Source organism: Phacochoerus africanus, chromosome 9, assembly GCF_016906955.1.
Source record: "Phacochoerus africanus isolate WHEZ1 chromosome 9, ROS_Pafr_v1, whole genome shotgun sequence".
In the NCBI taxonomy this organism is placed as follows: domain Eukaryota; kingdom Metazoa; phylum Chordata; class Mammalia; order Artiodactyla; family Suidae; genus Phacochoerus; species Phacochoerus africanus.
Window position 1 is genome coordinate 123,850,207 of NC_062552.1, and position 14,818 is coordinate 123,865,024.

Consider the following 14,818-nt stretch of genomic DNA (forward strand, 5'->3'; position numbering starts at 1 on the left):
GCTGATTGGTTGGGGCCCCGGCGTCCGCGGAACGCGACTGGGCGTCGGAGTGCAGGCCGGACAGCCTCCGGGAGGACCGAGCGCTTCCGGTGTGTGTGTGTGGTGAGCGGCGGGCCGGGCCGGGGGACGGGAGGGGACGGGACCCGGCTGGGGCCCGAGTGCTCCACACCCTTCCGCGCGAGCCTTCGCCGCTGTTCGCCTGTCCTACATCTCCGGTTTTGCGTCCGCGCAGTGCTTTGGACGATCCTCACCTCCTACTCTTGGCAACCTGGCTAACTCCTATTCATTCTTCAAAACCCACCTCTGGTCGTATCTTGTTTGTTGCCCTCATCAGTCTGTGGCCTCCGGCGCAGGAGCTGTGTTTTGTGTTTGATCTCTGTCCATAAAACCTAATATAAAGCTTGGCACAGTGTAGGTAATCAGGAAATGTTGAATGAGAATATCTTATCCCTGTTGCTTTCTCTGTGCCCTCCTCCCACCAGGTTGCATTTCACAAATATCTGTAGATGCTGGGGATCAAACAGTGAACAACACACAAAAAAGACCTGCCTGGGTGGAGCTGACATGCAGGTGACTGTCATTGCCACTCCCCTCTCCTGTAGCCTCATTTCTGCAAAGACCTGACTTTTTCTTCCAGCTGTTCTTAGTTATTTTTATTTTTAATTTTTTTGTTCTTCTTAGTTTAATCACTCCCTCTTTCTATGAAAAAATGTCCTTTCTCCACTTTTGCCTGTTTAGGCAGCAATTTCCCTCTAAAGTTTGTTGTTGTTCCCAATGGCTCCCGATCACCTCCGTTTTTGCCTGTTTTCCTTGACTCATTCTTGCCTCCATCACTCTCACCCAATTTGATTAGTTTTGTTGTTTCGGTCTTCTCATCACCTCTACTTCCTCACCTCCTCCAGAGCGTTGCCTTCTGCCTTAGGCCTGCCTTGACCTCATCATAGGAAACGACGAGCCCAAGCCCACCATCATGCCGACTTTTCTGTTTTACTTTCCTCCTTGGGATTTCTCATCACTGGACATCCTTTGTTTCACTTGGTTATGGTCTGTCTTCCCCCGCCATGCGTGAGCATGATGAGCTCAGGGCATTGTTCACTTTCTTGTTGGCCGAGGTGTTCCTGGCACCTAGTATGGGGCTCGGGAAGTAGCCCATGCTCCTTCAGTGTTTACTGAGTGACTGAATGAAATGTACATGAAGCAGATGCTGCTATGGTCCATCTACCTGCATTCATTCAGTTCTTGCTGCCTTACCTTGTGGGGATCTTCTCACTCTGCTGCTCTCTGATCTTTTGCTGTAGGTCTCATTTCTAATTCTGGCCATCGGCCTCTCCTGTGGGTCGACATCTGTGGACAACTGGGTAGGTAGGACAGGTGGCTGAGGACAGGTGCCTTGGTGCTGGTAACCTAGTGGGTTCTCTTTGGAGGGATGGAATGGGATGCTGTGGTGGGTGATGCTGTGCCCAGGAGTTGAGACAGGTGAGATGTTTGATCAGGATGGGCTTCAGGAACAGAGCAAGTATTTAGAGAAAAGAAATGCCAAATCCTTTGCAGTGCAGTGTTCTATTAGTTTATAATTTGTCCATTATATTTGTTCCATTTGAGATGGGCTGGCTTGTGATGGAAGTTTTTTGCTTTTGTTTTTTTGTGTTTTTTTGCTTGTTAGGGCCACACCAATGGCATATGGAAGTTCTCAGGCTAGGGGTCCAATTGGAGCTGCAGCTGCCGGCCTGTGCCACAGCCACAGCAACATGAGATCTGAGCCATGTCTGCAACCTACACCACAGCTTACGGCAATGCCGGATCCTTAACCCACTGAGTGAGGCCAGGGATTGACCCTGCATCCTCGGGGATACCAGTCGGGTTTGTTATCGCTGGGCCATAACGGGAACTCCTGTGATGGATGTTTTATTTAGACAATGGCTCTGTGTGTAGAAGGTGTTACCTGCCTGGACTGGACTGTAGGTGGGGGTGGGATTTTTGGAGGAGGCAGACCACTGGCATTTTTTGGATGTTGGTGTAACTTATTTGGCAATGGAGCCCTTCAGGCAAATGCTACCACCCTTTTTGGGAAAGGCAGGGAAGGGGTGAGACGGTCACTTCCAGGGAAAACCACCGTCCAGGGGAGATGGGGGTGATAGATAGGCTGTCGGAATGGCGTAATTGAGGACCCACAGGGAGTCTTCAGGGATGGAAGAGGAGCTCAGGGTGGTGTATTAAGGTAGGGCATGTAGGATTCCTCTGAAGTGATATGCTGCCTGGGCTCTCAGTGCTGCTCCACCGCGCCCTCTGCTGTCCAGGACATGTCCCGTATCCTTGTTTTCCTCGAGCGTCCTTGCTTCGTGCTAACCACATAGAATTGAATTCCAGAAGGGGGTACGTCTTTGGGGAAACTAGCTGGTTACAATTTATCATGTATAATGATTCAGAATTCCAGGCATGGTTTTTAATGTTTACTTAACATTTTAAAAAAATATAATTTAATTATTATTATTATTTTTTGCTTTTTAGGGCTGCACCTGTGGCGTGTGGAAGTTCTCAGGCTAGGGGTTGAATCAGAGCTGTAGCTTCCCGCCTTTTCCACAGCCACAGCAATGAGGGATCTGAGCCACGTCTGTGACCTACACCACAGCTCATGGCAATGCCGGATCCTTAGCCCACTGGGTGAGGCCAGGGATCGGACTTGAAACCTCATGGATGCTAGTTGGGTTCTTAACCTGCTGAGCCACGATGGGAATCTCCAGGAAGAGTCTTTTAGAAAGGGGAAATTCACTGTCGTGTGAATCTGTGTGTTTGTAGTGCAACTGCTGGATTTGGACCACACCCTCGAAACTGGGTGGACTGATGCCTCAGGCACCTGGGCCTTGTGTCCTGGGTCTGTCTCTCCCACTGGCTTGTAGTCAGGATGGGCTGTCTGGGGAAGAGCATTCTAGGCAGATTGAACAGAAGGAAGGACTAGAGCAGAAGGGAGAGGGTGAAGGCGAGGGTGGCATGCTTTTGCCATGTGGCGAGGCCTGGTCATCTTTTCATTTCAGTATTTTCAGACCTGACCTCATTCATGCTGGTGAATGTATGCTCTTCTCATGTGTTGCTCAAAAACTGCTGCAGGCTCTCTGTACCCCCAGCTTTGCCCAAAATGTGCTAGTATTTGTGGTGGACAGAGTTCTAAAGTGGGATTGTTGCAGTAAAAACTGTGTGTGTTCAGGAGTTCCTATTGTGGCTCAGTGGGTTAAGGACTTGACATTGTCTCTGTGAGGATGCAGGTTCCTTCCCTGGCTTCCCTTAGCGGATTAAGGATCCGGCGTTGCTGCAAGCTGGGGTGTAGGCCTCAGTGCAGCTCCAATTCAACCCCATCCTGGAAACTTCCATATGCTGCAGGTATGGCCATAAAAAGAAACAAAAGCAACCCCAAAACTATATGTGTTTGAATTTGGTGTAGATGTTGCCCAAATTAGCATTCCAAAAGGCCTCCCTTTTTTTTTCTTTGCTTTTTAGGGCTGCACCTGCAGCACATGGAGGTTCCCAGGCTAGGGGTCGAATTGGAGCTACAACTGCCAGCCACGGCCACAGCCACAGCCACAGCAACACCAGATCTGAGCCATGTCTGTGACCTACACCACAGCTCATGGCAATGCCGGATCTTTAACCCCCTGAGCGAGGCCAGGGATCGAACCCGCAACCTCATGGGTCCCCGTCGGATTCGTTAACCACTGCGCCACGACGGGAAGGAACTTCAGGGCTTCTTTAAAACCACGAGTCATTCTGTCCAGGCATCATGTCTCCATTTGGTCAGGTCCTCTTTTATGTCTTTCCGTAAATTTTTAGTTTTCTTTGTGTAGGTCTTGCTGGTTTTGTTTTAGTTTTTGTTGTTTACTTTATTCCCAGATGTTCCATAGTTTTTGTTTTTAAAAACTGCATCTTCTAACTAATTACACCTGGTGCATAGATAAGGCCTTATTAAAAAAAGTTTATTTTATGGAAGTATAGTTGATTTATAACGTGTTAATTTTTGCTGCACAACAAAGTGATTCAGTTACACACACATGCATATATACACATTCTTTTAAAAAAATATTCTTTTCCATTATCGTTTATCACAGGATACTAAATATAGTTTTCCCTGTGCCACGTAGTAGGACCTTGTCTATCCATCCTATATGCAATAGCTTGCTTCTGCTAATCCCAAATTCCCAATCCTTCCCCTGCCTCCCCTTCGGCAACCACAAGTCTGTTCTCTATGTCTTTGTGTTTGATTCTCTTTTGTAGATAAGTTTCATGTGTGTCGTATTTTATATTCCACATGTAAGTGACCTCATATGGTATTTGTTTTTCTCTTTCGGACTTACTTCACTTAGCATGATCACCTCTAGGTTGCTGCAAGTGGTATTGTTTCATTCTTTTTTATGGCTGAGTAGTATTCCATCGTGTGGAATGGAATGCACCACATCTTTATCCATTCATCTGTCTACGGCTGCTTGGGTGGCTTCCATGTCTTGGCTGTTGTAAATAGTGCTGCTGTGAAAGAGAGGTGCATGTGTCTTTTCGAATTATATATGTATATTTCTGGACATATGCCCAGGAGTGGAATTGCTGCATTATATGGAAACTCTATTTTTAGTTCTTTTGAGGAACTTCCATATTGTTTGCCATAGTGGCTGTGCCAGTTTACATTCCCACAACAGTAGGAGGGCTCCCTTTTCTCCACATCCTGTCCAGCATTTGCTATTTGTAGACTTTATTTTTTTTTTTCTTTTTAGGGCCGCACCTGTGGCATATGGAAGTTCCCAGGCTAGGGGTTGAATCCGAGCTGTAGCTGCTGGTCTACCCAACAGCCACAGCAACACCAGCACCTTAACCCACTGAGCGAGGCCAGGGGTCGAACCTGCATCCTCATGGATACTAGTCGGGTTCATACTGCTGGGCCACGATGAAAACTCCTGATACGTGTAGACTTTTTAATGACGGCCATTCCCGTGGTGTGAGGTAGCACCTCATTTTGGTTTTGATTTGCAAGTCTCTAAGAATGAGCAACACCGAGCATCTTCTCCTTTGTCTAGTGACCATCTCTATGGCTTCTTTGGAGAAATGTCTGTTTAGATCTTCTGCCCCGTTTTTTTTTTTTTTTCAGGGCCACATCTGTGGCATATGGAAGTTCCTGGGCTAGGGGTTGAATTGGAGCTGCTGCTGCTGCTGGCCTATGCAACCTCACGGATACTCGTTGGACTCTTAACCCACTGAGCCACAATAGGAATTTCCCTTCTGCCCATTTTTTGATTTTTGTTGTTGTTGCTATTTAGTTATATGAGCTGTTTGTAGATTTTGGAAATTAAGCCCTTGTCAGTCACATCATTTGCAAATATTTTATCTTTGTCTGTGGTTTCCTTTTCTGTGCACAAGCTCGGATCTGGCATGGCTGTGGCTGTGGTGGAGGCCGGCAGCAACGGCTCTGATTAGACCCCTAGCCTGGGAACCTCCATATGCCGTGGGTGCGGCCCTAAAAAGACAAAATACAACCCCCCCCAAACCCAAAACATTGGTACCATTTATGTGAGAGCATATTTTGCCTGTGTTCTCTTCTAGGAGTTTTATGGTCTCTTATATTCAAGTCTTTAAGCCATGTTGAGTTTATTTTTGTGTGTGGCGTGAGGGTGTGTTCTCACTTCACTGATTACACGTGGCCGTCCAACATTCCCAGCACCACTTGCTGAAGAGACTCTCTTTCCCACTGTGTATTCTTGGACAAGGCCTAATTTTTTTTTTTTTTTTTTTAAATGAAAAGAAGTTGAAGTGCAGTTTACAGTTGCGTTGCTCTCTGCTGTAGAGCAGAGTGATTTAGTTATACATAGAGATGCGTTCTTTCTACAAAACATGCCTTTTCATTGTGGTTTATCATGGGACACTGAGTATGGTTGTCTGTGACACATGGTAGGAGCCTGTCGGTTGTCCCCTTCATGCATAATAGGAAAAGTCCTTATTTTTAATGTGTTTATTCCCTTTTTTTGGCATGCGGAAGTTCCTGGGCCGGGGATCGAACCTGCACCACAGCAGTGACACCGCTGGATCCTTAACCTGCTAGGCCCCCAGGGAACTCCTCTTGCGGGTTCTTCAGGCTCAGGTTTGCTCAGCGGCATGTTTGCTTTTAACTACAGGTGATGATGGGACACTTTCTTCCTTCTTCAACGCATGTCTTCTGACACTTGACTTTGGCCTTAGGGAGTTCGCCCTTGAAGGACAGCCGGAAACTGTCTTCAATGGCTTCGCTGGTGGCTTATGAAGACTCAGACTCCGAGGCCGAGGCTGAGGCTGAGCCCACGGGAAGTTTTAACCCCGCCGGCCAGATGGAAGATGCTTCTGCTGCGGCCCCGTCTCACAGGTGGGCTCTCGCCTCGGACTCCCTGGACGTGGCGGATGCAGGCGCACAGCCTGCAAAATGTGAAGACCCCGCGGGCCGGCGTCTCCCACTGGTTCGGCTCTGGAGAAATGACCCAGGATCTCGCCCCAGCCAGAGGTTACTTTGGCCCCGTCCGGAGCCTGAGGTCACCGCCCCCCCCAGCCAGCCTCCTCGTCCCTCCCTGTGGACCAGCCAAACTCCCGCTGGCCACGTGTCCCTGGCAGCTGCCCGCCTGCAGCAGGCGAAACCCCCCTGGGGCGCCTACAACTCCCCCGAGGCATCTTTCCGTGCCCGGACCGAATCTGAACGCCCCGGTAGCAACGGCAGCTCTCTTCAGAGGAAGCGGTGTGAGGACTCTGTTGTGCCCTATACCCCCAAAAGACTGAGACACTTGCAGGCGCTAAGCGCGGAGGCAGGCAAGGGGGAAGACGCGGAGGCCCAGGGTCCCTCGGGGGGGCGGCCCCCTGCCCCTCTCTGCGTGGGCCCCCAAGTGTCTGAGTTTATTCAGCCGTATTTGGATGGTCAGCATAAAGAAACCACGATTCCCAAGAAGGTGCTCTTCCACCTGAGAGGCCACCGGGGCCCCGTCAACAGCGTGCAGTGGTGTCCGGTCTTTGCCAAGAGCCACATGCTTCTTTCAACGTCTATGGACAAAACCTTCAAGGTAAAAGGCTTGCGTGCAAGTGTGCTTTTCAGCTGCTCTTGGGAATGCACTACTGGGATGTTTTATTTGAAACAGCGTGGTAGGGCCTGGTCACAGGCTGAGGGGTTCTTTTTGGAAGGGTCTGTGGTTCTTTTTGCTGCATTCGGGAGTGGCTTCCACAGTCCGTTCGGTCCCCTGCCCGCTGATGCTGTCTCGCCCAGGCCAGCAGAGGGTGCCAGTCCAGACACACCGGAGCGCTGGGAGGGTGAGGCCGTCGAGTGAGGGGGCAGCGGAGGGCAGAGAGGCAGGCTCTAGGAGCTTGGGACATCCTCTTTGTCCCCCATTGAGAGTCGCGTGGTGGTAGCTCCGTGCCAGGCATGGGGCTGGATGCGGGCGTGTAAAGCCCATAGACCCTGTCCTGGCATCCAGCTGGGCCCAGGATGGTAGGGGCTGTGGACAAGTGGCGAGGCACACGTGAGCCTGAACTGGGGCTGTGAGAATGGGACCCTGGAGGGTTACACAAGGGCTCTGAGAACCCGGGGAGGGCTTGGTGAAGGCTCCACGAGGGACGTTTTACCTGGTGAAGGTGGGCTGGGGTGGGGGGGTGGGGCGGGTGGCCTGGCTGAAAGCATGGGAGCCCTTGAGGGCCCCAGGGCAGGAGAGGGGCCTGGACTTGGGAAGAAAGCTGGGTTGGATGGGGAGGGCTTTGGCTGCCCTGCTGGGACTTCCAGTTTATGTAGAAACACTTTTTTTGGTTGCTATTTATTTATTTTCCAAGCTCCTGACACAAGGCAGGCTTGTCGTCAGCCACACCCATAGACGCAGGTAGGTGGTGTAACAGGTGTGTCACACCTGCCTGGAACCTGTCTTCAGCCGCCCCGACCATCCTCTGTCCCCCTCCTCACTTTCCTCGGCCCCTAGCAAGGCACAGACCGTCGTAGGGGTCAAACACATGGGAGCAGAATAAAAGCTTCCGGGAAAGAAAGTGGCTTTGGGGTTGGAGGGACATGACTCGGAATGCAGCGTCGCCGTGGAGGCCCGCCCCGTCCGCCACCCGAGCTGCCCTCCTCTGAGTCTGGTGTCTCACCTGTGAAGGGCAGCCTTGTTCCTGGGTCCTGTGATCAAGGGAGGGAAACGCTTACCCGGCCCCTGGCCCGAGCCAGGAACCCCACAGGTTCTCAATAAATGTCACCGCCCCACCCCATTTTCCTCACCGTTCTGGAACCTGCCTGCCTAGGACATTGCATTCGCAAGTTTTGCTTTTAGCTCTTTGCCCAGGAGGCCTTTTCTGAAGCTTGGAGAGGAAGCCCGAGTGCAAGTGAAGCCTCGGAAATGAGCTCCATCAATGCTGTCGCTTTAGGTGGCGTGTTTGAGTCCTGAGACCTGTCCGTGTTCTTCCTCTTCCTTCTTTCTGGGGCTGCGCCCACGGCACATGGAGGTTCCCAGGCTAGGGGTTGAATCAGGGCTACAGCTGCCGGCCCACACCACAGATCCGAGCCGCATCTGTGACCTGCACCATAGCTCACGGCGACGCCAGATCCTTAACCCGCCGAGTGAGGCCAGGAATGGAACCCGCGACCTGATAATTGCTATTCAGATTTGTTTCCGTTGCGCCACACGGGAACTCCCTCGTCTGTGAGGCTGCTGGTGTGCAGGTTCACTGTCGCCTTCTGTCTGCTGTCTGGAGCCCTGGGGTTTACACGCATGTCTTTGGTGCTTTTCCTGCGAGACCGGGGTCTGTGGTCGGGTCAGGAGGCTTCTGCCATCCCTGGTGCGTTGTGATGTGCTTGGATCCACAGTCCTGGGGCTCCTAACCCTCCCTCCTGAGAGTCTGCACCTCTGGGGGCCCTGTGGGTCCTGTCCCTTTGGTCAGGAACCCGTCTCAACGGTTTCTGGTGGGCAGTGTCTGGCTGGCTGTGGATGTGGCTGGAGTTAGAATGATCTGGACTCAGGGGCCTGCTCCATCCCCAGCAGCTTCGTGATCTTGGGCGGAGGTACTGGACCTCCCTGAGTCTCCGGTGGATAAGACGAGCTTACGCAGCCTATGGCTGGGCCTCCTCAGGCGGGCAAGCGCCCAGGTGTGTGTCTGAAGCACCCAGTCTCAGGCCGGGCACGTGGCGTGGTGGAGCTTTGGAGGGCAGCGTGGGTACAGGGGGCCATCTGAAGGGAGTGGGCAGTGCCTTTCTAGGACCCCGAGGGAGGGGCTGGTCTGGCAGACATCGGCCGCACAGGCTCGAGGAGGAGGCAGGCTCACTGGGTCTGCAGGGACACGCTGGGTTGCTATGGGCCAGGCGGGGTGGGGGATGGGGTGGTGGCAGGTGGCCTGGCCGGTGCCCACCGCCCTCGGGGTCCTGGAGCCCTGTGGAAGTGGCCTCAGTGAGGTGCTCTGTGGGGCCGGCTCTGGCCACTTTTGCCTGGGACGTTGAGGTTTCCTCAGCAGAGGCACCCTGTGGGTTTTTGCACAGAGAGCATCTGAGTGAAGCCATTGACTTGGGGCGCTGTGTTTGGTCCACTAGTGGCAGGTGTGAGTGGAGAAGAAGAGTGTTGAGAACTGGGGATGCAGGGAGGGGACCTGGGAGCAGCCAGCTAGCTGTGACAGCTCATGACCAGAAGAGGGCGGAGTTGGTCCAGCCTGCGGAGGCTGGAGGCTGCTCAGGGCCCAGGCAGAGGGACAGCTTCAGGAAAGCCCCACTTGGGGCCACTCACCGAGACTTGAGTCTGGAGCCCTTTGCTGGGGGGCTGCCCTGGGCGGGTCTGTCCGGTCCCGAGGGGGATGGCGTGGGCAGTGACATGGATGCTGGCCCCTTGCTTGGCCTGGCAGCCTCCAGGGAGCCCCGCCCACTGCACTGTCCACCTCTCACGGCAGGGCTGCAGGTCTGGCCTTGAAGTGGCCCCAGGGGCAGGGTACAGCTTCCGTCGTGGCTGCTGTGATCAGCGTCTCCTGCTCCTCTGCTTACCGTGGTGTCTTGAAAATCAGGGTTGGGCCAGGGTCCTCTCTGCTTTGAGATACGTGATAGTTTTCAGTGACAGTTATTTGGCAACTTGACGTTAAGTGACTTTTCAGTGTGAAGATGGTGTGGCAGGACTGGAGCAGCCAGGATGGAAGGAGGGCTGGGGACTGGCCGGGGGCCGGGCAAGGAAGTCCAGGCTGAGGCCTCGGGCTGGGCCCTCAGGGGTGTGTGTAGCCCAGTGGGCAGCTGTCAGCCCTGGGCAGGATGGTGTTCTTTCCCCTCCTGGGTCAGAGGGTGGGCAGTGTGGGAGTCCCTGTGATCTGGTATGAGGTGGAGGGAGCATGGGAAGCGGTTTGTGGAGGCTGAGTCTGGGGTGGGGACAGGGCCGTGGGCGCAGGCGGGAGCCCTGGCTCGCTGCAGCCCAGGCCTGGGGGAGGGCAGATGGCGGGTGCAGGAGAATGAGCCAGGAGAAGTGGATGCAAGAGGGCACCCGCAGTCCATGCTCCCTTTTGAGGGTGCCTTCCCTTGTATCTTTTGGTTAAATTCTGCCAGAGTGCCGTCTTGCCCCTACCCGGTCTGGAAGGAGGAGAGAGCTCGGGGCTTGGGCCACAGGACTTCAGTTTGAATCTTCCCTCTGCCTTTGTTGACTGGCTGTGTGATCTCAGGCAAGTTACTTCACTTCTCTGAGCTTCAATCTCTGTCTGGCAAGTGGAGAGTTATGCATGGTTTGCCGGGTTTTCATGAAAAATAAGTGATATTGGTTATGAGTTACCTGGTGTGTGCCTGGCACATAGTAGGCCTTTACTGTGCTCACATTTTTGCTCTCCCTGGGAAGTTTCTCCTGTCCTCGCCACGTGCTAGCATCTCATTCTACCTACATTGCTGCAGAAGCATATCAGCTACACTGTAGATTTTTAGCTGCTCGAGCAGGGGAACGGTGCCAAATCCACTTTTATATCCTCTATAGCACCTGGCACAATGTTTTGTACAGGTTAAGTGATCAATAAAGATTAGAAAAATTTTTTTGGATTTTACTTACAGCCTTTGGGAAAGGATTATGTTTAAGGTGCATAAACCCTACTTGCCAGTAGGGGGCACACTAAGACAGTATAAGCAGCTCACCCGAGCTTCTAGAATGTGGAAGAATCCTTGATTCAAGGTAACATTTACTGAAATACGATTTCTCTTCTGATGAGGAGAAAAACAAGACAATCCATCTGATTAATCTGAAGAACGTGGAGTGCCAGTTCCTTCATCTCCTTAAAATGTAGCTTTGGAATTCATAAATTTCAATTGGGCACATTACGGCGGAAAGATACTTATTTTTAATATGTTCTAAATGTTCTGTGAGCTGTAAAATATGCTTATATTAGTTTTGAAAAATTTACAGCTAGAGAAATTAAGTCAAACAAAACAATGACTCACAATTCCACCCCGATGCTCTGCCCTCTTCCCACCCATCCCCCCCGCCCCTGGTTGCTGCCGCGCCTCTGTTCTCCGTGGCTGTAATCCCAGCACGAGTACCCTTCTGTGTCCTCTCTTCGTTTCCCCGTGTCCTCGTTTGGCTCAGCGTGTTTGAGGGCCCACGGTACGTAAGGGTAGAATTCAGACTGGAGGCACTTTTTTGGAGGAAAAAGCACAGACATCGCCTCCTTTGACCAAACACCCCCGGCCCTGGTTATTGGCCCCGTGTGCAAAGCCCTCTCTGCCAGGCACCGAGAAGAGTCCCCAAGGCACATGGCATGTTTCTGGCTGCCAGAGCCCTGCTTTGAGGATGCAGAGCATGGGGGGTGCGAGGGAGAAAACAGCTCACCGACGGTCTGAACCCGGAGCCAGCACCTCCTTCACGCAGGGGCCTCCCTGGTCTGGACCGCGCATCTCCCTGTGTTTACAGAATCGGCTCCCAGAGCCTGTACCATTTTGATTCTGCCCCCCCCCCCCAATCTTTTGTACTGTTCATAAGAGGCATTTTTCTACCTCATTAAAACCTTTAACCAAACATTTTTCTGACTGTCTCAGATTCCAAACTTTGCTTTGTCTTTTCCATGTTGTTTCCTATCATTTCTTAAAATAGGACTGCAGTGAACATGGCTATACATAAATGTTGTCTTTTTGCTGCCTTAATGGGCTTCATGGGTGGTTAAGATGGGCTTTGATTTGTCCCCAGGCTCTAGCTAAAGCCTGTGTGTGTGTGTGGTGAGTAGAACCCAACCAGCTTGGCCAGCCTCCATCGGTGCCATTGTTACATGAGACCTCTGGGTTCCCGTTTCATATCTGCTGCTGTGTGACTTTGGGAAAATCACCTAGCCTCTCGGATCCCCCATTTTTTTCCACTGGTAAAATGGGGATGATGGCTACCTGTTAGATGGCAAAGGGATGAGAAGTGGCAGCCTAGTGCCCAGCAGCAGGAGGCGCTGAAGAAACATGTTCCCAGCCCCCCTGCACCCGGGTCTATTAGATAAAAAGCTATCAGAGGGAAGAAAGTCACCTCAAATCCTCCACCCAACCTGACGTAGCTTGTGATTGTCAGTCTTTTTGTAGTCTGTCTATAGATATAGATTTTTCAAGCATTTCAGTGAGATAGATACTTTTAAAATTTAAAGAGTTTGGGAGATTGTCCCAAGCCACTTACCCTGCATAAACTGCCCTTGGACGTCGGTGTCGGAGCGCTGGGTCCCTGTCTGCAAACCGATCTTGTTCAAGTGTGATGGGAGGGAAGGCACGGAGCAGCCCTTGGCCAGTTCACAGAGCAGTGCTGGGGGCAGAGGTTTCTCACCCGAAGAGACGAGGGAGAGTGAGTGCCGGGCAGGACGGGTGGGCCCCAGGTCCCCTTCTCGTGTGCGTTGTTTTTCGCCCTCTGCCTGTGGTGGAGGTGTGAGGATGGAGAGAGCCAGCCGGCCCGGGAGCACCCTGCCTGCTCGGAATGGTCCGCAACGCCCCATCGCATCCTCACAACAGGCTTGCGAGGCAAGGGCTGATCTTGTTCCCATTTTATAGATGAGAACATCGAGGCTCCGAGAGTTATGAGATTCATCCACGGTCACAGAGCTGGTAGAGGCGGCCAGCCGTTTAGCCCACAGAGCCTGAGCGGGGAGAAAACTGGAAACCCCGCTCCCCTGTTTCGGAGAATAGAGGTTGGAAAAGCATGTCCTCTCCCCCAGGTGGTGCCTAAGCACTGCCCAGCTTCAAAGCCTGGTGGTCCTTGTAAGGGGCATCGGGAGAAGAGATGATTTCCGTGGTGGTTTGGATTTGCATTTTTATGTATTACAGGATCCCGTTGATTTATCATTGTTAGCGTATCTGATTATATTATGGGATCTTAGATGTGCTTTGTAGAAAGTAATATATCTCAGATTCAAAGACAAGGAATTTATGGATTCAAGTGCCAGAGTGAGGGTTTATTTCAGTTTTGAAAGAATTATTCTTGATGGATTTTACAAAATGAGATTGAGAAATGATTTGATGTGGAGAGCGAGGAGTCGCTGCGCATTATGCAGATGATGGGCAATTTATTCCAAGCACGAGGCAGATCTATTGGAAATGAGAGGCGCACAGCTGGGGAGGAGGCTGGGCGGTGGTGGTGGGCGTTTGGTATTTGGGAGGGAATGATTAACAGTGCATCGAGGGTAATTAGGTGACGGTGAGGAGAGAATGGCTGGCGTGTGGGTGCGCGTGCGCCCGTGCACGCGGAGAACATCTGCTCCCATCTGCACTTGACAGAGGCCCAGAGAGGGGCAGACGCTGGCCCGCCAGCACACAGCGAGGTCAGGTGGGGGGTGCCCTCGGAGTCTTCCCACTCGGCCCGCATCTGCTCCTCTCCCTTCTCATCCTGTGGAAGTCCTCCTTCCAGGGAAAGTTCCTGGTCCCCTGAGTTGTCACGGAGTGGGGAGCGGGGGCTTCAGGCTGGTCCACAGCAGGGCTGCCGAGCCTTGGGGAAGAGCCGGGAGAGCCTGAGCTGGAACCTTCTCGTGGGCAGTGAAGTTTTGACACTCCTCTCCCCCACACGAAAGCTGCGACGCTCCCGAGGCCAACAAACGAGACATTTCCCACTTCTGGTTTGCTTCCCAGAAGGGCCGCGTAAGCTTGTGCTTTATAGGAAAAAACCTCGGGCTGGAAGAGGAATCAGAAGGGAAAAGTGTGGCAGAACCCAGGCTGTGTTTTCTCCTTTTTGAAAACTTCATTCAGTTCAACTTCCACAGTTCAGTGTCCCCAGTGCCAGATGCTGATGGGGAGAAAGCAGGGCCGGGTGAAGGCGCGGACTCCGTCCTCGGGGAACCAGCCTCGTCCAGGCCCATCCTGCATCATTAAGGGACGAATAGAGCAATTTGGGAAAATGCTTTTAATGTAATTGAAAAACGCAGATTGCAAAATTGGCACACTTAGGGGTTGAGACAGTCTAGTAAATTATTTCTTGCTGCTTTTAAAACTTGGATGCAGAAGACTCTTAAAGGCCCCTGTCTAGTGCCCATGATGGCTTTGTCCTTCTCCTTTTTGGGAAAAAAAATGGCAGAAATGAAAGATGTCACCGTAGACCTTCCGCTCGGATCTGTCGATGGCGAGTGTTCCGCAAGCCGCGCTTCCTTCTCGTCTCTTTTCCCACGGGCGTCCGCTGCTTTTACGCTCCATCGAGGCCTTTATTTTGATAGTCAGCGTTAAAAAACTTCGTGGTGGCCATGTCCCCTCCCCACCGCTAGTCTTTTTACCCCTTAAAAGAAGGAGTGGGCTAAGTCACTCCACCCTCTTCGCCTCTGCTCCTGGCTTCTGCTGGGTGGAGTCTGGTGTCTCTCCAGACGGATGGGGCTCTCTCTGGTGCAGACCCCAGGGCCTGGGGGGTGG

General features: G+C 52.3%; 1 protein-coding gene across 7 annotated transcripts in view; it reads left to right on the forward strand.

Annotated features, from left to right (window-relative positions):
• Window positions 1–38: 38 nt before the first annotated feature.
• WDR25 (WD repeat domain 25) overlaps window positions 39–14,818 on the forward strand; it is a 144,377-nt gene continuing 129,597 nt past the window's right edge. Inside the window, exons 1-3 of one of the 7 annotated variants that reach the window (XM_047795962.1) lie at window positions 110–570; window positions 6,011–6,112; window positions 6,211–7,052. In XM_047795962.1, coding sequence (XP_047651918.1) covers window positions 6,249–7,052 — 804 coding nt within the window. In that variant the 5' untranslated portion in view covers window positions 110–570; window positions 6,011–6,112; window positions 6,211–6,248. The other 6 variants (XM_047795961.1, XM_047795965.1, XM_047795966.1 and 3 more) reach the window with 6 other exon arrangements.